General features: G+C 43.8%; 1 protein-coding gene across 2 annotated transcripts in view; it reads right to left on the reverse strand.

Moving 5' to 3' along the window:
* The window catches only part of ACLY (ATP citrate lyase), a 119,768-nt gene that overhangs the window by 65,461 nt on the left and 28,987 nt on the right, over positions 1 to 25,320 (reverse strand). For both annotated transcript variants that reach the window (XM_063458892.1, XM_063458891.1), the window contains exons 2-5: positions 15,975 to 16,158; positions 12,581 to 12,703; positions 10,722 to 10,784; positions 1,818 to 2,008 (exon numbers count right to left, since the gene is read on the reverse strand). In XM_063458892.1, the coding sequence (XP_063314962.1) occupies positions 1,818 to 2,008; positions 10,722 to 10,784; positions 12,581 to 12,703; positions 15,975 to 16,133 (536 nt within the window). In that variant the 5' untranslated portion in view covers positions 16,134 to 16,158. The remainder of the gene's footprint in view (positions 1 to 1,817; positions 2,009 to 10,721; positions 10,785 to 12,580; positions 12,704 to 15,974; positions 16,159 to 25,320) is intronic.

The raw sequence follows: 25,320 nt of genomic DNA on the forward strand, positions 1-25,320 counted from the left end.
TTTCTTAGATAAAGTAAGGCTATACATGGCTTCACGACAAGAAAAGCTACAAAAATATTAACTGTAATACAGATGGAGTGCTTGCTGCAGGCAAAATAATCCATCAGTTACATAAAGCAAAGAATCATACTGTAAAAAGTAATGTGCAGTTTAAACTATATAAAAGATTGCCTTTATAAAACAGAACATATTTTCTACATTTTGTCATGAGTCCCAAGCTCAGACCACATCAGAATTCTGCTCCAGGATATAAACCTTTATGAACAAAATGCATTTATGGCTTTATTTTGTAGCATGTTCAGTAGTTTTGACAATAGCAACAAAGGTTACATGGAAACTGTAGTCACCAAATCAACCTTAGCTTAATGAAGCAGTTTTGCAGTATAGATCATGCCCCTGCAGTCTTCCATGTAGGAGTTAAATCACTTTGTTTATGCATCCCTAGACACACCCTCTTACATGCCACATACACAGCATTCCTAAACACTTCCTGTATAGATTCAGCTAATGTTTACAATTTCTTTATTGCAAATTCTGTTTAGACTTGATTACATAGTTGCTGTATATTTATTACATAGTCACATATCTGAAAAGAGACATGCGTCCATGAAGTTCAGCCTTTCTCATAGCGGTTTTTGCCGTTGATCCAGTAAAAAGCTTTTCCAATTTTGCAACAAATTGGAAAGAAATCCTTCTTGACCCCAGAATAGCAGTCAGATTTCTCCTTGGATCAAGTAGCTATTACCCCACTAATTAAACGTAATGTGCCTATATATTATGTTTTTGCAAGTATTTATCCAATTGCTGTTTAAACATCTGTACAGACTCCACAAAAACCACCTCTTCAGGCACATCCTTTTCGTAAAAAAATAAAATGTGTAAAAAAAACCAAAAACCTTTCCTTTGCTTTAGACTAAATCTCATTTCTTCCAGTCTAAATGCGTGACATTGTGTCCTATGTATAGTCCCATTTATGAATAGATTATCAGACAATAGTTTGTATTGACCCCGAATATATTGGCATTTCCCTACTAAGGCACCATTTTTTCCAAAACTCGATTTTTTTTTTTTATCTCCTGCTCTGTTAATAGCTTGCTAGACTGCTTTTTTCATGCAGACTGTCAGTTACAAAAATCAGAAACAAAAGTGATTTAACTCCTAAATGCTAGTTTATTGAGCAGTGATTTATACACAAAAACTACTTCCTTATGCTAAAGTTGTTTTGGTCACTTTAGTGCCACTTTAAATAAAATAAGTAATTTGCCGAACTTATGGAGTGCTAAGTTTTCACACTATGCTGTATGAGAAATAAGTTGCCATTCCTTAACAATTTCAGCCAAATGAACATCCAACAATCATTTGCCAAGCTTTGTCAGGCCCAACAATGGTTCTCTAGTCTCACAATATTGCGGTGTCCACTTGTTATATATTTATTTGACTAAAATAATTCTACAATAAACTTACAGAATACAGGATTTTCAACATTTCATTTATTTTTATTTTTTTAACTAATTTTTTTTCACCTAATTTGTAGGTCTTAAGGGTAAAAATCCTTATTCACCAACAACTGAGCTGGAACAAATACCAACTATTTTCAATTAGAGATAAAAAGGTAAATTGTCACATGGAGATTAATTTGCTAAATGTAGCCTTTTGGCTCATGTAGATATATTTTAACTAGTTCAAGAATATATGATCTGACAACCAATAATGAGCACATTACAAGTATTGCTATGATAGAGACAAATGTAAAAATGTCAAAGCACACCACAATAACAACATATAGTAGCCAATATTGAACTACCAATTCAACTTACTCTTTTTTGTCTTGGGTTACATGAATGAGTAGGTGGGCCTTTACATCCTCTTCAGTCAAACGCTCCCCCACACCAACCAGCAATTTCTGGGCCTTTGAATCTACATCACCAACATCTACACCACCCTCATGGTGGAAAAGCACATAGTCTCCTTCTCTGGCTGCATAAATGCAGACGTAAAACTCCTCATCCTGGTGAGACACCGGAAATAAAGCCATTAGCATGCTCAAACTCATAGAACTGAACATAACTGGATTATAAGGAACCATGTGTTCAAAGATGTTAACATTTAAGGATTACATTTAAAAGAACACTTCAAGCACCATAACCACTAGCAAATGGTTGACTTCCTAGCTGCGGCCTGCTCGGTACCACTCTCTGCCTCTCAGCAGCCGGAAGAAAAAGCAAGTAGATCCTGCTAGGAGCTTCCATCAGCTCTCCTTAGTTAAAGCCTGCGGTCAGAGTCAGTTCACTGGCTGAGTGCCAGCTAACTGGTCTAAGCCAATGAGCTAAACCCTGTACTTCCCAGGTTTAGCTCAGTGAAGGAAGCTTCTAGCTGCGGAGTGGGAGGCAGTGCCTGGTGTACTCCAAGTTAGCAGTCAAACTGTGCACAAAGGCACTCCTGGCATCGTAGCCACTACAGTGTGCGGTAGTAGTTATGGTGCCTGGAGTGCTCCTTTAATAATTACTTCCATCTGAAATATACTGCAAACACATAAATAAAACTGATATTAGCAAACTAATGAAGGTGCTGGAGAACGATTATGTTGATGTTAGGCTATGTGCAGCATGTTAAACTAAAAGGAGAGATACATATGGCATACTTAGGATAGGTGGTATCATAAGTACATATCTGATCCACTTAAAGTGTAGACGAGGAGGGAGAGCTAGACAGAACCTCAAAGAGGTCATAATATTAAAGTCTCTATATCCAATCAAGATCAATGCTCAAATAACACTGTCAGCATACAGGAAGAGGCTACATTATCAGTTCTCCATATTAAACAAAATGGGATAGGAACTGTGTGGCGAAACCAACCTCGCCACTATGAACTGGAGAAGCCTGGTTGCCCGCCTGCTGCCTTTGGACTATGGCCCTGGGAGATTGGGCCCTTTAAAAGATGTATTCGGCCCTAACAGAGTGCATGTCACTCATTCTGGCCCTTTAAATACAGTGGGGTCATTCGGTACTTGCCCTGTGTGAGCGGTGATACCCCAGAGCCTATTGAGCCTATTCATGGAGCCTATTCATATAATGAAAGACTATGGGAAAGACTTTAGCTCCATGGCAATTGAACTGTGTGAATAGTATCTGAGTGCTATTCTGTAGTTTTGTGCGCTCAGATCCCAGCTATCTGGGTATATGTGAAATGTCTGTGTGTTATGTGTAAAAAGGTGACTTTATGTATTTTAAAGTGTTTTACTGTCTTTGTGTCCCCATGTGCATAATGGAGTCTTGTCTGTGTCCTGGGAGGTAATTGGATTACTTTTCCATTGACTCCAGGAGAGAGGGCAGGGGCAGGGGGTTTTAAAAGATACTTTACTAACTTTTGAACCCCTGGTCTGATTCATGCCATTTTTTAATATGTTGTTCCCCTGAATGGATTGATTGTGGATATGTATTTTTATGTGAATGTGATGTATGGTTTTAGAGTTATGAAAGTTGGGTAGAAAGTATGTTTTAATTGTATGTGTAATTGAGTTTCCTCTCAGGATAAGGGGAGGGAATATGTGGGATGTAACTGATGTGATTGGTTGTTTTATACCTCCCTGTGGGCGGACCTGTATTTGCAACAACTGTAATAAAAACCAGGCTGGGTGTGCCAGCACCTCAGATTCTGCTTGACCCTCAAAACGAAGTGTCGTCTCGTTATTGGGGGAATTGGATTGTATGCTGACTGCCAGGAGTGTAAGCGGATTGTATGCTTTTCCTGTTCAGCTATTCCAGGGTTCGTGTGTTTCCAGTTCGGGAGTTGGAAGATTCGTACAGTTTGCAGTTCGGGAGATTGGTGCTTGCAGTAGCTGCTTGTCTATCTGGAAGGGGATTATCGCCTAAACGGTTTTTATCCTCTTGTGGGCGAAATGGTCCGTTACAATTGGTGGCAAGCAGCGGGATCATTTCCACAGCCCAGAAGGACAGCTACAGGGCAACACCATTCCGTGGATTACAAATTGAGGGCAACGCTAGTACCCGTACAGCGACCCGATCTACAAAAGAATCAACTTCAGCAGAGCAAGCATGGCATATGACTAAACTCAGGAGGAATTTGACAGAGAGGTTAATGAGGTGCTGTCTGGCTTTGGATCCAACCCCCCGGAGAGAGCCGTGCAGCTTGCCAGGAAACTAGTAGGAGAGTACCTGCAATCCCTAGTAGATTTGGCCAAAAAGGAAGCCCAGGGAGCTGAAGGTGCCGTCCTTCCTCCCCAGCGGCAGTGTGTATCCCAGGGAGCTGAAGGTGTCGTCCTTCCTCCCCAGCGGCAGAGTAAGTCCCAGGGAGCTGAAGGTGCAGTACTTCCTCCCCAGTGGCAGTGTGTATCCCAGGGAGCTGAAGGTGTCGTCCGTCCTCCCCAGCGTCAGTGTGTAACCCAGGGAGCTGCTGGTGTCGTCCTTCCTCCCCAGCGGCAGAGTAAGTCCCAGGGAGCTGGAGGTGCCGTCCTTCCTCCCCAGCGGCAGATTGTATCCCAGGGAGCTGAAGGTGCAGTCCTTCCTCCCCAGCGGCAGATTGTATCCCAGGGAGCTGAAGGTGTCGTCCTTCCTCCCCAGCGGCAGAGTAAGTACCAGGGAGCTGAAGGTGCCGTCCTTCCTCCCCAGCGGCAGTGTGTATCCCAGGGAGCTGAAGGTGTCGTCCGTCCTCCCGAGCAGCAGTGTGTAATCCAGGGAGCTGAAGGTGTCATCCTTCCTCCCCAGCGGCAGTGTGTAACCCAGGGAGCTGCTGGTGTCGTCGGTCCTCCCCAGCGGCAGAGTAAGTCCCAGGGAGCTGGAGGTGCCGTCCTTCCTCCCCAGTGGCAGATTGTATCCCAGGGAGCTGAAGGTGCCGTCCTTCCTCCCCAGCGGCAGTATGTAACCCAGGGAGCAGAAGGTATCGTCCTTCCTCCCCAGCGGCAGAGTAAGTCCCAGGGAGCTGGAGGTGCCGTCCTTCCTCCCCAGTGGCAGATTGTATCCCAGGGAGCTGAAGGTGCCGTCCTTCCTCCCCAGCGGCAGTATGTAACCCAGGGAGCAGAAGGTATCGTCCTTCCTCCCCAGCGGCAGAGTAAGTCCCAGGGAGCTGGAGGTGCCGTCCTTCCTCCCCAGCGGCAGATTGTATCCCAGGGAGCTGAAGGTGCCGTCCTTCCTCCCCAGCAGCAGTGTGTACCCCAGGGAGCTGAAGGTGCCGTCCTTCCTCCCCAGCGGCAGTGTGTACCCCAGGGAGCTGAAGGTGCCGTCCTTCCTCCCCAGCGGCAGTGTGTACCCCAGGGAGCTGAAGGTGTCGTCCTTCCTCCCCAGCGGCAGTGTGCACCCCAGGGAGCTGAAGGTGCCGTCCTTCCTCCCCAGCAGCAGAGTGTCCTGCAGGGGGCCGAGACCGTCAGTCTCATTTCATTATTTTGTCTCAGCAGCAGGACAAAATAATGAAAGGGGAGACAGCTGGTCGCCCTCTCCACCAGCAGAGAGAGTGCCACGGAGAGGAGCCTGCTAACCCCTCTCCCAAGCGGCAGTTTACCGTCCAGAGAGAGGAGCTTGTTACCCCCTCTCTCCAGCCTAACCCACCAAAGGGAGATGTTAAGCCCCACAACTGTGCAGATGGGACCGCAGTCTCTGCACTTACAGCACAAGGGGTAGGGACGGTCGGTCCTGTCCCCCAGCCACAGAGCGGTGTATCCAGGGGGGAGACAGTCGGTCTCCCCTCCCACAACCAGGCTCCAACCAGGCTACTTCCGCGGTAGTACTGGCACCAGGGCAGAGTACCGCTGGTCTCTGCCCACTCAGCAACCCACCAAGGCAGACTACCAGTCCCCCACACAGCCGTGGTGAGACACCTGGACAAAGTTCTCCTCCACCCAGGTGTAGTAACCAGTTATGGTGGGTGGGCTGTACTGCAGTTTCTGCTTTGTGGGTGGGACCGGCAGGAGGTCAGGTACCCTGTTAGTCTAATTGGTAAAGGGGAGAAGTGTGGCGAAACCAACCTCGCCACTATGAACTGGATACGCCTGGTTGCCCGCCTGCTGCCTTTGGACTATGGCCCTGGGAGATTGGGCCCTTTAAAAAACGTATTCGGCCCTAACAGAGTGCATGTCACTCATTCTGGCCCTTTAAATATAGTGGGGTCATTCGGTACTTGCCCTGTGTGAGCGGTGATACCCCAGATAGCTATGCCATGGAGCCTATTCATATAATGAAAGACTATGGGAAAGACTTTAGCTCCATGGCAATTGAACTGTGTGAATAGGATCTGAGCGCTATTCGGTAGTTTTGTGCGCTCAGATCCCAGCTATCTGGGGATATGTGAAATGTCTGTGTGTTATGTGTAAAGGGTGACTTTATGTATTTTAAAGTGTTTTACTGTTTTTGTGTCCCCATGTGCATAATGGAGTCTTGTCTGTGTCCTGGGAGGTAATTGGATTACTTTTCCATTGTCTCCAGGAGAGAGGGCTCTGTAAAACCGGTCTGAGACGGAAAGCCATGCTTGCAGGGGGTTTTAAAAGATACTTTACTAACTTTTGAACCACCGGTCTGATTCATGTCATTTTTTAATATGTTGTTCCCCTGAATGGATTGATTGTGGATATGTATTTTTCTGTGAATGTGATGTATGGTTTTAGAGTTATGAAAGTTGGGTAGAAAGTATGTTTTAATTGTATGTGTAATTGAGTTTCCTCTCAGGATAAGGGGAGGGAATATGTGGGAAGTAACTGTGATGTGATTGGTTGTTTTATACCTCCATGTGGGCGGACCTGTATTTGCAACAACTGTAATAAAAACCAGGCTAGGTGTGCCAGCACCTCAGATTCTGCTTGACCCTCAAAACGAAGTGTCGTCTCGTTATTGGGGGAATTGGATTGTATGCTGACTGCCAGGAGTGTAAGCGGATTGTATGCTTTTCCTGTGCAGCTATTCCAGGGTTCGTGTGTTTCCAGTTCGGGAGTTGGAAGATTCGTACAGTTTGCAGTTCGGGAGATTGGTGCTTGCAGTAGGTGCTTGTCTATCTGGAAGGGGATTATCGCCTAAATGGTTTTTATCCTCTTGTGGGCGAAACGGTCCGTTACAAACTGTGTGTGAGAGTACAATGGTCAGTGTTTCTCCAGAGGAATTCATGAGAAGCTGCTCAAGCAGTCACACAGGCTTGAACAGAAGCCCTCACAACTGTGTGTTGCTCTCTCGGTAGGAAACGTACTTTACTTGGATTTCTGGTAGTCACAGTCTAATTCCTGCTAAAAGCAGTTGGAAATATTGCAGTGTTTTTTTTCCTTCACAAAAATGAAGCAAGCATACAAAAGTATAGTTATTGGGGGAGGGGCCTGACCGACATGGAGAGCGACGTGCTTTGGAGGAGCTCCTCCATGGCCCAGCAACTAAAAGCATGTTCAAGCCTAAAATAGCTCAAGACCGGGCAAACCAAGCGAAACCCTGTGCCTCCAAATCACAGACTGAGTAGAGAAGCGGACAAAAAACAGTTGGGAAACCCGTAGCTCTACCGTGGCTGATGCGGCCTGGCTCACACCGGGCGGGGGACGCGGCCGAACCCCTGGACCGGAGAAGCCAGAAAGATACCAGTCACATATCAGTGCACCGTTATTCCCCCCTTCTGGACCGGGAGGGTGATCCCGGTCCGCGCCAGGAGGGCTACTAAGCTCACACAGCAGCACGCCGGGCAACAGGGGAAAGCAACACCGCACTTAACATGGCGGACGCCACGTGGCCTCCACGACCCAGCGCTCACCAAGAAGACATCCTCACCAGACTAGACCGGCACTTCCCAAATTTTTGGCGGCAGTTAGAAAGGCGGATGAAATGTCCTGACCCTCCACTGGCGACTACTCACCACATACCGCGAAGACTCCCTCCAAAGCCGGCAACTTTACCAGCGGGTAAAATCCCAACATGGCGGCGGATCAAGTACTGCTCCGCACCCAAACACAAAGCGGCACCGCGGAAGCCACACAGGGGAATACAAGTGAGGTCACACCCGCAGCCGGAGATGGGGAAAGGGACCCCAAAAGCGACCAAAAAAAAAAAATCGACCTACCTGAGGAAAGACCCACACCCATTACAGACACCAGAAACCAAGGGAACAGCGATAATGCCCTCCAGAGAGGCCAAGGACCAGCGGGATGCCGGGCACAAACCACACCTCACATTGCCACAAAGATGCACCCAGGCACCCACGAGAGCTCCTAGGGACGATATGGACTTACCAAGCCGAGGTATTGGCTGACAGTGCCACATACCCTCGAGCAAGGACTCGCAGTTATAACCCAGCCTACTGGTACCAAGACAAACAATGCTGTTTAAAAGAGGTCATAGTTATTTTTTTTTTTTTTTTTTATTTATGTTTGGTTAACTACTGTCTGTCTGCCTTTACTTAAATGTACTTAAATTCATTTAATTGCCTATAACGCAGCCTACCCTAGCAATGATAGACCACCATGTTAATTATTGGTGACTCCCATTAGTACCTTACCGACTCCAATGCCCAGTATCCTACCAGCCACGAGAGTATACTGCTTTTATCCTACCACTGGGCTTGGCAACTCAGAACTGCTAGAAAAGATCACCCGCACTAGATAAAACTGATCTAAAATAGATACTAGCATTGCATGTTAGGCCCTATTTGCATTTACGTTACCAGTTTAAGCTATCATTTTTGTTGTTATTATGTCTAAGACCTGGTTACCTCACCATAATGTGACCTATCAAGCGTTAACTCTAAGGCACTAATCGTACACTCCCGCATAACCCAAGCCACTACTATAGTCTAACTTTGTCCTTCATTATTAAAAATGTGGCGATAACCTACTGCTCTATCACACTAGTATAGCATGGGCACTGTTCCTCATGGCACATACTTGTTAAAATCCTACTCGATATTACGCTTATGTCTAACTATTTTTAATATTATCTCGTTAAAGTCGTTAGTAATACTATGAAACGTCAAATTACTAAAAAAAATTGCAAGTTATCTATATACCACGTATATGTTTATCACTCTATGAAAATCGCGCTTGAGAGAGCTAATGTGGCTGTATAAGCACTGTTGTAATCTCCTATGCACAACAACAACAAAAAAGTATAGTTATTAATAATTTATTTTATTATGTTAATGTATTTTTTTTTGCCTCGGTGCCCATATTATTGGTTTTTTTTGGGGGGGGGGGGTTTATTCTTTATTTTTGTAGTGCATAATCTCGTGACAGTTGTGAGGTACCCCAAAGGCAATCCTCCAACGCGTTATATAGATATTTGAACATAGAGGTACATGAGAAAGCTAGCACAATTTTTGTTTAAGGGTAGTTAAAATAATAAACAGTCAAAGGTCTAACAGCTAATTCTGACTCATGGCTGGAGGAAACATCGCTGGTTTTAAACATCGAAGAGGTTTATAATACTCTGATTAACTATGGTGGGTAAGTATGTATATTAACACAGGCTAGGAGTGACAGTTCCAACAGAGTAATTGCGGAGTTCTAGACTGCCTGAGCTATACATGAGCAGTTGCCATTTTATGCTATACTTTAGCTGGATTATGGGTGACTTAAAATTAAACAAAACATATTTGACGAACACTAAAACAGCGTCACCCATAATGATTAGATTTGCCACTGGCCGGGTATATGGGAAGCGACATCAAGCATTCTCTATCAGCCTTAGGGTATGTTACAGTCCCGGGTCATGCATTTATCCTATACCGGTCGGCAGGTTGCTCGGGGTGTGGGTCCTAGGGGAGTCCCAGCCTTCTGTGGTCGGAGCATTGTGGGGGATGTGCCTCCCGCCCCAGGCAGGGTTGCAGGCCCGCATCTTGGATCCACGGTCTTGGGGCCTCAAAGAGCCCAAGTCCTGCCCTTCGTGAGGGGGACAGGCGGACCTGATGTCATGCCTCCGCTGGATGCGGGCGGTCCTCTGTCCGTGTGGTTGATGCGCCTGGGTCTCCCCCTCTACGGCCTAGGTGGGCCAGGATGTGGGATTCTTCGCGCATGCTTTGATAGAGTGCCCAGAGGCTTCCCGCCATCTCCTCCACCCATTCTGCATCTGTACTCCTGTGTGTTGTGTGAGGGCACAGCATACCCGCCTTGCCGCTAGGGTTGCACATAATCGCTGACCAGGTACATGCAGGGGTCTGTTGATGTGGTTGTGCTGCCGCTTCCCGTGTCGCATGGTCTGTGCTCCACAGACTCCTGAGGCCGCCGCCATCTTGGCTGAGGGAGTCTCGGGATTTGCTGTCTCCGGGTTTGAGGCTCGTTGGTGCAGCCGGCCAGCCAGTGTGGACCGGGATATTCCCCACTGGTCCAAAAAGGGGGGGCTGTAGCTTGCCCTGTGGACGCCCAGTGCCGCACAGTACAGGCAAGCGGCCGTCTTGCCTGTCCGACGGGCTCACCAGGCCTCACTCGCCTCTCCAGCGTTTGCAGAGGGAGCCGCTTCCAGAAACTTGTCGCTTGTTTCAGTAGGTTGCTGATGCAGGTATGTCACACATTAAGGGCCACAGGGCACTCTGGAACTCCTGCAGGGCGCTTACAATACGGTTAGTTGCCGGGCTTCCCGAAAGTGCTGCCAGTCGCCATGCTGCCCAGGCCCCGCCCCCCATATTATTGTTTTAATAATAAATTTGGATAACAGTGTTCCATCTACATCACACTTTCAAAAGAGCTTGAAAAAGTGAAGCAAATATTGACAAATATTTGAATGTCAGGTCCCCTTTTAGATTCAAACCTCACCTGCTTGTGGGCGACAAATGGTTCAATCAAGAAGTTCTTCAAAATTCCTCTTGCTTTTGCAATCTGATAAAGTAAAACAAAATATGAAGCATTACTTAAGGAAGAAGATCACTCAGAACCTTTAGAAAAAGTTGTCCGATCTCTACTTTCAGGAGAGTTTAAAAGTCTTCTTAACCCTGAACTTTAAAACATTTTTAAAATAATTAGACTACCTGAAACTCCCTTCTTAAATTTGCAATCAAAACATCCTGGCGGTTGGACCTGCCACAGATTCTCCAATATCCCCTTAACCTGACCTGCATTCTATAAAGTAATGTTTTTAGTCAGTGGATTTATAAATGACATATTACCTTGTGTCTGAGATCTAAACCTCAAACTCTGCAGAAAGGAGAAGGAGGTCAAGCCCATTTTTCAACAAAACCTCATGTTTTGTGAATTCTGAATTGTGACTGATGCTTTAACGTAAACAGACTACATAAATAAAAATGTACCTATTTGGTTTTTTTTTTCCAAATGGCTGCCTTGGTTTGAAATTTCAATCACATCACTGTGTTTTTTCCAAGCTGAAATGTTTTTTTCCATGTCTTTCTACCCTGCATTTGACAGCAGGAAGCCAATCAATCTGTTTGGAGAGTTATCCCCCTCTATGAATTCATACTGGGAATACATCCTGCTAATTGTGCATCCTGACAGCGCAACCATAGACATAAATCTGAAGATCTGAACAAGGTCATTTATCAACAAGAGTTTCACAGCCAACATCAAAGATTTTAACCATATCCTCCAAAGTACACGGGACAAACCATAAATGCCTAGGAACTTACAGTTTGTAAAAATAAAAAGGGATAGGCAGTGCTTCACACATTAGATTTTTTTCAATTTAGTGGCTTTAATTAAGGCTTAGCAATGTACTCTAAGACACTCCAAACTTGGGTAACATCTTATTTAGAGTACAAAGTTGTTATAATGGGATGAATATATTCTCACACTCAATCAAGTACATTTTAATTATATTTGAATATTTAAAAAACATGCAATATAAGCACAGATAGTATCTCATGGTAATAGGCACCAAATCATTGACAAGTTGAAAAGCACATTCATGCATTGTTGTGTCCTTTTATTAAGCAGATACTTTAAAATCGAGGCTAAAGTCAGATTTCCAAGAAACCATATATAGAACTACAAACCCTATTCGAGTTACCAGGCCATCAACATTTAATTGAAAAATTACCAATACTGTGCAGATTTCTCCTTTCTGACATAGATGTTCAGTCACACTGAAACTGCAAATTCAATTCTAAAACAGTCATTATGAGGATTAGTTTTAGAGGGTTATTTAAGACACTATAAACCGATTCAGTGATTTGAAATGGTCATGGTGGCTGGGGTCTGTATATGCAGGGTTTCAATAAGAAATGCTCAACCCCTCTTCTGCCAGGTGTAACTCCACCTCCGGCATTGTCATTTTAAGTCATTAGTAAGCCCAGAACAGTTACTGGCATCCAATATCAATTCTGTGCAAAAATTGGCACCCGACGCCAGCATCCCTTTGTGCCCCCTGAGTGCATGCTCCTGTCCTTTCCAAGCTTCTGATGTAAGCTCCCCTCTGTGCCCCTGCTTGCATGACCCCGGTCCTCCCCTCAGTCTGCAGTCTGTCTACTCCCCCTGTTCTCCCTCAACTCTTTGCTTTTTTGGGGCTTGAGGTGGGGGGGAAAACATCATAACCATGATTATGTTAACACTCTACATAATACACTGTTTGTTAAGCTATATTGTTGGCACCAATACATATGCACTCTATAGCAGATGTGCTCCAGTACCAAAATTATTTTAACTTACAGTACATAAGTACTCACCGTTGTTTCATGCCCCAGTCTTGGCTTTAGCCAGCTTTTCACCTGATCCAAGTTAAGGTTAACTCCAACAAGACCCAGTTTCCCACGGCGTTTGATCAACTGGTCAGGTTTCACCACAAGCGACTGTAAGAGGTAAATATATAGTGTAAGACTCTGTACAAGTCATAAAATGTATGCAAAATGAAAATTATAAGTAACAATAAGAGAAGAGAAAAGGTTAGGATTTTTTTGTAATTCATTGTGCATTTTTAAAACTTAGCTATATTAGCTTTGAAATTTACTGGGGTATAGCTCCTGTCAGTTTACAGAGAAGTTAAATTGCGCACTTGGCAATCCCTATTATGCTGGGGTCTGAGGTGCGTAAGTAGAACAGTCTCTTCTTAGTTAGGGAGAGGTCGACATGCAGGTATAGACATCCCCACTAAACAAGGTAACTTTAGAAAAGGTATTTACCATAGATAGTTTTTGTTTATTCTATTTTGTAAGTATATCTATAGGGGATTGTTTTCCCCATATTTTACATTTAGTTACATTTGTTGTGAATTCTAATTTCTGGTCTTGGCTCCTAGATTTAAGGGACATTTGTGAAGCCCTCCTCTATGATAGTAGCCACCCCAAAGCGCTTGTTACAGGTTAGCTAAATATGCTGCCAGTGGTGGAGTTCCACTTTAGCAGTATAAAGTATATCTGCATGTACAGTGGTTCACATTAAAACACTGCAAATACAGACTAACCACCATCACCACTTCAAAACACTAAAAAGTGAATTGTGATTAATTTGCAACTGAAATTCAAATATAGGCTAAGATAACGTTGAAAAACAAGTGGCCTATTTTTCTAGTTTGCTTATTACCTGCCAAATCATGGTCTACTGGAGAATAAGATAGACAATAGATACACTTGCCTATTTATAACTTCGAAAATATTGTTTCATCTCTTTGTTTATTATTATTTAATCTGACACTTTTTATATAGTATAAAACTTCAAAATCATTGTAGTAAATCACACTTTCTCCGGTTTGTACTGTACTCACAATGTTTTAGACAGCAAATCTTTATTATTCTTGTCCATACACTAACTCTGTATCAGAGAACACATTACCAACAGTCTTTCTATACTTTAGGTTTTAACTGAATCCATCAACCAGTTTTGTTCCTATACCAACAATGTATACTTTTTAGATATAGGTTTCATACTCATGTTTACAGCAATAATTTACCCACAAGTCAGTAACTTCTAAAAGAAAAGAAAAATTAAGGAACTGCACTCAACAGAGCAAACAATTGGGTGCAACCACACCAATATTGTATCCAGGAAAAAAAAAAAGTTCCAGGCACTCCAAAGCTCAGCAAGACAATTTTATTGGAACAAAGTACACAGCAACATTTCGCACCTACAAGGGGTCTTTGTCAAGCTTGACAAAGATCCATTGCAGGGTCGAAACGTAACTGTGTACTTGGTTCCAATAAGTTTACCTTGCTGAGCTTTGGAGTGCCTGGTAACTTCAAAAATGGCTGATATCAGCAATTACCAACTGCCAAAAGTGATATTATCTCGTACAGAGATTAAAAGTAAATGCTAAAGTACCGGTACATAAATACCACTTGGTTCCATACTAGGCAGTAAAATTACCCCCCATATGGCTGAAAACGAAATCTGCTTCACATAAAAGAAAAGAGGAAAGGGCAACTTGGTGACTGCACATTCTCTCTCTCATATATATATATATATATATATATATATATATATATATATATATATATATATATATATATATATATATATATATACATATATACATACATATATATATATACACACATATACATATACATATATATATACATACATATATATATACACATACATATACATACACACACACACACACACACACACTGTAATTTAAGTACATTACTAAAGCCTGTAAAGCATGGAGTATGCAGTTTTCAATTAATATGAAATTTAGCAAAATCGGGTATATGCAAACACCAAGGCCAACTTCATAACCATAGCAACTCTACCATGACACTAGAGAAAAAAAAAAGGCACCTTTTTCACCCCATACATTCAAATAAAAAAAAAAACACTAAAGTAGGGATCGGTAACATTGGAGACGGACATGAATGCGCAGAGGTTAAACACCAAAGTAAATATGTCAGTATTTTTTAGCTGACTTGTGCATTTACAGTGGAAACCATGATGGCATGTTTTTTTATTTTTATACTTTACATTACTGTATTAATAAATTTTTATATCTAGCATAATACAGCATTGTACAGAGAACTGAAGCTAGTCATATTTTCAAACATTGGGGCTGCAAGGCTAACTCAGACATCTTTCCAAGATTAATGAAATGGGTGTAATTAAGAGTGAGTATGGCAACATCTATACATCAGCTTTGAATTCAGTTAGGTGAATGAAGATGTGCTTAAAGGTTTTTTTTTTGTTTTTTTTATTCTTGGGGATTATTTCCAGTATAGAAGAAATTAGTGGTATATATTTTGAAACAATATTCCATTTCACTTGGTAATAATAACAACACAGTTCTTAACCAGGAAAGGTACATTAAGATTACTCTGGTTTTCAAGTACGTCCTGGGGATGTTACTATTACCCAATTTAATGGTACTCATTTTATCTACCTCGGAAGAATGAAGGGCTGAGTCAACCCTGCCGGGTTGAACAGATTCTGCTGATGATGCATTAGCCCACTGAGCCATCTGGTGTATGCTTATCCTGACAAGTTATTACACAAAAATATCCTAGGTCAATATTCAAAATACTTGCCATTCACCTGTATTACTGTATAAAGGTTTAACCGGAGTAAAACAAAACACACATATTTTACACCAAAGCTTTTTTTCAAGGTTAGTATGCAACCTTATATTCTTATTAACATAACCAAGCTCACAGTGTACAGACTAAGGTGTTCTACAACAAAACATTAACTTGATTAACACACATATCTTTAAATATTTTTCATGATTTGGATGCAGGTCATGTTGCAAATGGATACTGTGCTGATGCAGTAAGATTTAATCAATATTCCACTCTGTAGCGAGACAAGACAATGTTGCAAGAGGCAAATTTATTCTGTTGAGCGACCGTTACTTCAAACACATGCCAAAAACTGATGTAGAAAAAATGATTGTGGAGGAGTTCTGGGATGCTCTTAAACAAAAGAGACGAGACAGTTTTAGCTTCCTGCATTAAAGACTCAATTGAGATAGTTCTCAATTTCATCTAAAAGAGAACCAGTTGGTTAGGAAATATCTACACATGTGAAAATAAAACACACACACACACACACCTCATTGTTTAACATGAACATAAAACAACTACCGTATATATGTTTGAGTTGCATACAGACAATCACTCCTAGCTCTTTTACCTCTGTTAAAAGCCAAGGGTGCTCTTGCGTTAGTCGGTCCCAGTCTGTGTCGTAGGTCACACAAGCATACTTAAAGCGGTTCTGCACAGCTGCTGTTGTACATATGTACTTATAAAGGAACTCTTTTCCAGTCTGCTCTGAGATTGCTTTGGCTGACATGGTGACGAAGTTGAAGGGCAGCTACCTATTTTGACAAAAAGGAGAAAAACATGAAGGTTAATATACAGCAGATATTTTTCTACTCTGATGGGGTGATAAAGTACATCAGCACTGGTTTAATTTATAAAAAGAAAAAAAGGAAAAAAGAAAATTAAAAAAAAAAAGAAGAAAATAAATACAATTAAAAAAAAGGTTTAGCATTGATACATGGTTCTTCTTACTTGGAAAAGGCAAATAACATGAGCATAGTGTAATGTTAAAGAGTTACTCCAAAAAAAAAAAATAGAAAAATAAATAAAGGAATAACTGATCTGCAGAACTGATCTGTTTTTGCGGCAGCCTGATACTCCTTCAATGCCAGGATGAGAGGGGGAAGGGGGTTCCTTGCTGCCATGGTCATCTATCACCAGTATGTCGTGTGTGCTGAAGATAGACATCCAATCTGAAACCATCTGACTGGCACAGTGTGGCGTTTTGACGCTCATGCACACTAACCTCTCAGCCTATGGGAAAGCATTAGATTGGCTGAGATCATCTACACTGATGATCTCAGCCAAAGAGACATAGTTTCACCATAGAGACTGATGCAGCAAGTAAAACTCACCCTTCTGATCCTTACATCACAGGAAGAGAGGGTGGGGGGCACTAGAATAGTTAGATTTATAAAAATAAAAAAAATTGTTTTAGAAATACAAGTGTACATTGTATTCTTTTGTAAGTCTTTATTTATAAGTTCAAAGATGCAGCATTGCATACAGGGTGTATACATAGTTAAGGTATACAGTAAGGTTTACAATTTGTACATTGGGATAAAATCATATAAGTTGACATTTGCCAGGATATATTGCATTACAATCTGTGAAGCAGTTAACATATAGACTCAATTTAACTGGGCTCCTGCTGTGGTATACACTGGTTAGTAAGGGTCAGATAACATGGTGTGCCCATCTGGTGGTTGGCTCTATCTTGAACTGCTTTTTTGATGAGAGTAGTATAGAGGAGAAGGGAGGTGAGGGGAGGGGAGACAGGGGGTCTGGAATGAGAGGCTATAGAGAGAGAACAAAGGAATGGAGCGGTGAAGGTGGGAGATGTGGGGGGCGGGGAGGTTGGGGGCGTTGGTACCAGGTACTGTTGGATCCTCCTATGTGTTATTTTCCAGGAATTCCTCCCACGGTTGCCACACCTTGTTAAAGGAGGTAGTGGCATTACGCACCTGTGCTGTCAGCTTATCCATGAGGAACTCATCTTTTATTTTAGTGATAACTTTGTCTAGAGGAGGGATGTCAATATTGAGCCATTTTTGGGTTAATGCCCTTCTAGCCGCTGGTGTGATTTTGTTCACTAATTTCTGTTCTCGTGCCCCAAGTCCATCTAGTGGCTTGGCCAAGAGATAGGTCCAAGGGCCCATACAGACCGGTCTCTCCAGGAGAGGTCATCAGTTTTTCTATTGCTAACCAAAAGCTCTCTACCTTGGGACAAGTCCATGTGGATGTAGGTCCCCCTTGTGCCGCAGCCCCTACAGCAATCATTTGTGGGAGTTTTGCCCATTCTATATAGTTTGATAGGGGTGGTATACCACCTCATGAGAGTTTTGTATGACTGCTCTTGGAGTGCCACGCAGATAAAGACCTTGGCTGCTGCTTCATAGATATCCTTCCATTCCCTGCCCTCTAAGGTTTGATGCAGATCTGTTTCCCATTGTGTAATACACTGCTCAAAAAAATAAAGGGAACACAAAAATAATACATCCTAGATCTGAATGAATTAAATATTCTTCTGAAATACTTTGTTCTTTACATAGTTGAATGTGCTGACAACAAAATCACACAAAAGTGGAAATCAAATTTTTCAACCAATGGAGGTCTGGATTTGGAGTCACACTCAAAATTAAAGTGGGAAAACACACTACAGGCTGATCCAACTTTGATGTAATGTCCTTAAAACAAGTCAAAATGAGGCTCAGTAGTGTGTGTGGCCTCCACATGCCTGTATGACCTCCCTACAACGCCTGTGCATGCTCCTGGTGAGGTGGCGGATGGTCTCCTGAGGGATCTCCTCCCAGACCTGGACTAAAGCATCTGCCAACTCCTGGACAGTCTGTGGTGCAACGTGACATTGGTGGATGGAGCGAGACATGATGTCCCAGATGTGCTCAATTGGATTCAGGTCTGGGGAACGGGCGGGCCAGTCCATGCAGAGCATCAATGCCTTCGTCTTGCAGGAACTGCTGACACACTCCAGCCACATGAGGTCTAGCATTGTCTTGCATTAGTGCATTAGGATGAACCCAGGGCCAACCGCACCAGCATATGGTCTCACAAGGGGTCTGAGGATCTCATCTCGGTAACTAATGACAGTCAGGCTACCTCTGGTGAGCACATGGAGGGCTGTGCGCCACCCAAAGAAATACCACCCCACACCATTACTGACCCACTGCCAAACCAGTCATGCTGGAGGATGTTGCAGGCACCAGAACATTCTCCACGGCGTCTCCAGACTGTCACATGTGCTCAGTGTGAACCTACTTTCATCTGTAAAGAGCACAGGGCGCCAGTGGCGAATTTGCCAATCTTGGTGTTCTCTGGCAAATGCCAAACGTCCTGCACAGTGTTGGGCTGTAAGCACAACCCCCAACTGTGGACGTCGGGCCCTCATACCACCGTCATGGAGTATGTTTCTGATCGTTTGAGCAGACACATTTGTGGCCTGCTGGAGGTCATTTTGCAGGGCTCTGGCAGTGCTCCTCCTGTTCCTCCTTGCACAAAGGCGAACGTAGCGGTCCTGCTGCTGGGTTGTTGCCCTCCTACGGCCTCCTCCACGTCTCCTGATGTACTGGTCTGTCTCCTGGTAGCGCCTCCATGCTCTGGACATTACGCTGACAGACACAGCAAACCTTCTTGCCACAGCTCGCATTGATGTGCCATCCTGGATGAGCTTCACTACCTGAGCCACTTATGTGGGTTGTAGACTCCGTCTCATGCTACCACTAGAGTGAAAGCACCGCCAGCATTCAACAGTGACCAAAACATCAGCCAGGAAGCATAGTAACTGAGAAGTGGTCTGTGGTCACCACCTGCAGAACCACTCCTTTATTGGCGGTGTCTTGCTAATTACCTAAGGATTCTAGGTCCACCCACTGACGTGTGTCAGGGGGTGAGTGCAATTCAATAATTTGTGCTAATTGTGCAGAGAGGTAATATAGGTATAGGTTGGATAGTCCCAGGCCTCCCAGCCCTTTTTGTCGATAGAGAGTGTGTCGGGATACCCTGTGTCGTTTGTGTACCCATATGAAATTATCTACTGTGGTTTGTAATGGTTGCAGGTCCTCTTTCGTCACTTTTATTGGCAGTGCCTGAAAGAGGAACAGCAGTCTTGGCAATAAATTAATTTTGATTGCATGCAGTTGCCCTATCCAGGAGATAGGTTTGTCGTGCCACTTAAGTCTTTGGTTAATGTTTTTATCATTGGGGTATAGTTCTCTGTGTAGAGTCTGGTTGTGTCAGACGTTCGTTTAACTCCCAGGTATTTAATATAGTGATGGGTTACATTGTATTCTTAATGCAAGCATCAGGGCTATTTTAGTGAAGTGGCTATTGAGCAGAATGTTATTTTGAAATCTAGCAATTTGCTGCCCGAGCTGTAACCCCTCCTCCAGCAGTGACTTTAGTCTATTGGCTAATGTGAATTCTGGCACTTATCTTCAGCACACTTTGATATCATGTGACATCATCATATATAGCATCAATATTAGGGTACCGCCAGGTAGCCCTGATCTGGGTGAATAATATATCCAAAATTCACCCAGATCGGACCAGGGGTTCGGTAGTTAGGTGGAGGGTGAAGTTTGACCGACCGCACACGAGGTGGTATCCGAAAAGGGTTCCATGCGTTTGGGCCCTGCGGTCGGTCTCCGTTCAGCTGTAAAAACATACAGTAATCCTAGCCATCCACACTTAACTTCACCTGTATTCTAGTTCCCTCGTTCGGTACTTTGCTTCTACCGAATGGGGATTCGTTAGGTCCCTCCGTTCGGTAGTTACGGAGCTCTGGAGGTCTCAGCAGTGTTCGGTTGTTTGAGTGTCCGATTTGAGTTCCAGACACTCGACGACCAAACACCGCTGAGATTTTGATGCGTAAGATGGCCGCCACACGTGGTTCGTATACCGAACAGCAGCCACCCAGGCATCAGTAATTAAAGTTCAAGTTGCGGTTTTGTGAGAAATGTGAACGCCTAACGAGGCGCACACTTCTCATTGGGGTGGTCCAATGGTTCGGTATGAAACTACCGAACCCACATACGAAAGCATACCAAAACACATGAATACAATAAACTAATACAGTCAAATATGCAGGTTATGGGACAGGCTTAATACATTCCGCTACAGTGTGTGCAGTGTGCGTAAAGGGAGTGCAGTGGGTATAGCGAACGCAGTGTGTTTAATGTGTGTGTATGGTGAATGCAGTGTGTGTAGTGTGTGTAGTGAATGCAGTGTGCGTATAGTGGATGCAGTGTGTGTAGTGTGTGTATAGTGGATGCAGTGTGTGTAGTGTGCGTATAGTGGATGCAGTGTGCATATAGTGGATGCAGTGTGCGTATAGTGAATGCAGTGTGCGTATAGTGAATGCAGTGTGCGTATAGTGAATGCAGTGTGCGTAAAGTGAATGCAGTGTGCGTAAAGTGAATGCAGTGTGCGTAAAGTGAATGCAGTGTGCGTAAAGTGAATGCAGTGTGCGTAAAGTGAATGCAGTGTGTTTGTATAGTGTGTGTATATAATGAATACAGTGTGTAGTGTGTGTATATAGTGTAGTGTATATAATGTAAAGGTGTGTGTGTATATTATATATAGTGTGTAGCGTGTGTATATAATGCAGACTGTGTGTGTTTTCTTGAAGGGATGTGATGTGTAAAATGGGGGGGAGGGGGAAGGCATTTTTTATTAAAATGTTTAATGTTTATGTTGTATTTCAATTTTTTGTCCCCCCCCTCCCTGCTTGTTGCCTGGCCAGGAAGGGGGGGATATAGCAGTCCCTGGTGGGCCAGTGGCATGTACTAAGCTGTGGGGGGGTGGCAGCCAGCGTGCCGTGCGTTACCATCTCGCGAGATTTACACTGGGGAGCTGGAGGAGCTGCTGGGAGGTAAATAAACGCTTGTCCCCCCCCCCCCCCATATCAAGATTGATCATTTTAGCAATGAAGGTGGGTGCAGCTGCAGCGTCACCAGCACCACACGGGAAAAATGGTGAGTAAAAAAAAAAAACCCTTTCCCATGTGATTGGAGGGGGCAGGTAACCTTAATATACACACACTCACTGACAGACACACATACATACACACACAGGGTCGGCCTTAGGCAATTAGGTGCCCTGTGCGAAAAGTTTTCACGATGCCTCTCAACCCCACCAAGTTGTCTGTATACAGTCACACACACAGGCAGACAGTCACACACACTCTGTTACAGGCATGCAGACACTCATACACGCTGATAAGCACACACACACTCAGTTAAAAGCAGATAGTCACACATAGAGGCACACACACGCAGGCAGACAGTCACACACACAGGCAGAAGGACAGTCAAACACAGGCAGGCAGTCAAACACACACACACAGAGGCAGGCAGTCACACAAACAGGAAAACAGTCACACACACTCACACTTACCTCTTTCCAGTGGATGCAGTTGGTTGTTGGGGAAGCAGGGACTGCTTTCCTTCTTCCCGCTTCCTGTGCAGCTTCGGTTTTGTATGAGCCCCGCCGTGCGTTAAGCCCCGTCCCCTTGTTTGTTTTGGTTTTTTATAGACCCGGGTGGAGAATAATTAATCCTCCACCCGGGTACCTGCTTTAGCTCCCCTGACACCAGCTATGTGCGAGCTGTGTCGGCCACATGGCACCCCCTGGTCCACAACCCCCTAAGGCCGGCCCTGCACACACAGATCACACAGCAACACTCACTCACAAATCATTACTTTTGCTATTTTAAGCCAACCCAGTTTCCCTACATTTGGGAAAGCTGGAGTGGATTAGCGTTCCCTGGGGTCCAGTGGGACTGCTGTCTTCTTTCTGCTCGGCTCCCCAGAGATACACTGCTGTATTACTGCTTTACTGAAATGGCATGCCTCCATCTTGGTTTCCTGTCAGTCACCATTGATGCAACAGTCAATTAGCATAGAGAAACAATAATGAGAGGATGTGAAATAAAAGCAACATTTATTTCTCCTCCTCCAATGAAGCATGTGCCTTGACTCCTCTGGGACTTATGTCAGTTGCTAAATTTTTAACATATATTTCGAATAAATAATAGAAATAAAAAAAAATTAACGAAAACACACACACACGTTAACAACTTTCTAGAGAAATAACTGTTCTCCTTTAACCATGAAGTGTTGTTTCACAGCATTCAGTGCTTTAATCACAATGTCTACAGGATTTGCAAAACTCCAGGTTTGCTATTAATCTGGAAAGAATTACCCAGTGGGGCATGGTGAACATCACATTTGAACTGTGCTGAACGGAGAAAAAATAGCAGTGCTTTAACAAACTGAACAAAGGCATTCCAAAATGGAACATAGTATTTGCATGACTGGAACAATATCTTAAAAAGGTAGATGAGAAGGAAGGCAGACTGTTGTATGCTCAAATGTAAATGTGTATTTTAAAAAGGTTATGTGCCTTTAAATGTTCTCTACAAATATCATGCAAATGGGACATATTTCTTCCAGTTTTTAACAATGCACAATATAGTATTTATTAAATAGCCAATGCCCCAAAGGGGTGTCCAAATTTGGTCCTTCAGCCAAAATGTCACAGTTAAAATATTTATGCCATGTCCATATCTACTTAATCCTGCAATATATAAAAAAAAAAAAAAAACCTGCTGTTCTGCAGTAATGGTAATGGTAATGTGGCTATCACTTGAACAATTATTTATTTTCTCCAAATTAGCCAAGTAAAACTTAGCAAAAGTGTGATTCTCTTTGGACAAGCATGCACCTAAAGGTTTAAAAGGGCACTCTAGTGTTAGAAACACACATTGCATTCCCAACTCTATAGTGTTCCTTTAAATGGACATAAGCATGACATTTTTCTCTCCACTATTCTATGGACCTAATTCTGTTTAATTTATGATATTGGCTTATACTTCATTTGGGAGTATGCCCAATTAGTGCTGCATTGACTGACTGCATTGATTCTTCTGGTTAATATTAACCTTGCTATGTTTAAGCGGTTTAACCCCTTAAGGACCAAACTTCTAAAATAAAAGGGAATCATGACATGTCACACATGTCACGTGTCCTTAAGGGGTTAAAATCCGGTTTGGTTTGTAGGCTTGATCAAGAACTTACTATCTAGTAAATTCCCTCTCAGAATAAACGGGTCGCAAGAGTATTCTGAGAACGGACAGCAACTGAAATAGCCTGCCCTTCGGTAGGTCCCCGCTCAGAACTCAAGCTGGTTTTAGCTCATCTTGTGCCATTACAGAGAGAACATATCTGAAGCATATCAGACTGGTCCCACCCATACGGGTAGTCCAGATCCGAAATGCCAGCAAGTTCTCTCTGCACGAGAGATACAGCAACCTCAGACGATCGTTTCAGCCTTGTTAGGCATCATCAGTGAGGCATAGCTAATATCTCTCTAGGCACCGTGAGCAAGGGGTCCACGTCTGGATTACCCTTTAAACTAATGGAGAGAAAAAACGGGTCGCAAGAGTATTCTGAGAACGGACAGCAACTGAAATAGCCTGCCCTTCGGTAGGTCCCCGCTCAGAACTCAAGCTGGTTTTAGCTCATCTTGTGCCGTATGGGTGGGACCAGTCTGATATGCTTCAGATATGTTCTCTCTGTAATGGCACAAGATGAGCTAAAACCAGCTTGAGTTCTGAGCGGGGACCTACCGAAGGGCAGGCTATTTCAGTTGCTGTCCGTTCTCAGAATACTCTTGCGACCCGTTTTTTCTCTCCATAAGTTTAAAGGGTAATCCAGACGTGGACCCCTTGCTCACGGTGCCTAGAGAGATATTAGCTATGCCTCACTGATGATGCCTAACAAGGCTGAAACGATCGTCTGGGGTTGCTGTATCTCTCGTGCAGAGAGAACTTGCTGGCATTTCGGATCTGGACTACCCGTATGGGTGGGACCAGTCTGATATGCTTCAGATATGTTCTCTCTGTAATGGCACAAGATGAGCTAAAACCAGCTTGAGTTCTGAGCGGGGACCTACCGAAGGGCAGGCTATTTCAGTTGCTGTCCGTTCTCAGAATACTCTTGCGACCCGTTTTTTCTCTCCATAAGTTTAAAGGGTAATCCAGACGTGGACCCCTTGCTCACGGTGCCTAGAGAGATATTAGCTATGCCTCACTGATGATGCCTAACAAGGCTGAAACGATCGTCTGGGGTTGCTGTATCTCTCGTGCAGAGAGAACTTGCTGGCATTTCGGATCTGGACTACCCGTATGGGTGGGACCAGTCTGATATGCTTCAGATATGTTCTCTCTGTAATGGCACAAGATGAGCTAAAACCAGCTTGAGTTCTGAGCGGGGACCTACCGAAGGGCAGGCTATTTCAGTTGCTGTCCGTTCTCAGAATACTCTTGCGACCAGTTTTTTCTCTCCATAAGTTTAAAGGGTAATCCAGACGTGGACCCCTTGCTCACGGTGCCTAGAGAGATATTAGCTATGCCTCACTGATGATGCCTAACAAGGCTGAAACGATCGTCTGGGGTTGCTGTATCTCTCGTGCAGAGAGAACTTGCTGGCATTTCGGATCTGGACTACCCGTATGGGTGGGACCAGTCTGATATGCTTCAGATATGTTCTCTCTGTAATGGCACAAGATGAGCTAAAACCAGCTTGAGTTCTGAGCGGGGACCTACCGAAGGGCAGGCTATTTCAGTTGCTGTCCGTTCTCAGAATACTCTTGCGACCCGTTTTTTCTCTCCATAAGTTTAAAGGGTAATCCAGACGTGGACCCCTTGCTCACGGTGCCTAGAGAGATATTAGCTATGCCTCACTGATGATGCCTAACAAGGCTGAAACGATCGTCTGGGGTTGCTGTATCTCTCGTGCAGAGAGAACTTGCTGGCATTTCGGATCTGGACTACCCGTATGGGTGGGACCAGTCTGATATGCTTCAGATATGTTCTCTCTGTAATGGCACAAGATGAGCTAAAACCAGCTTGAGTTCTGAGC

Source organism: Pelobates fuscus, chromosome 6 (genome assembly GCF_036172605.1).
Source record: "Pelobates fuscus isolate aPelFus1 chromosome 6, aPelFus1.pri, whole genome shotgun sequence".
NCBI lineage: Eukaryota > Metazoa > Chordata > Amphibia > Anura > Pelobatidae > Pelobates > Pelobates fuscus.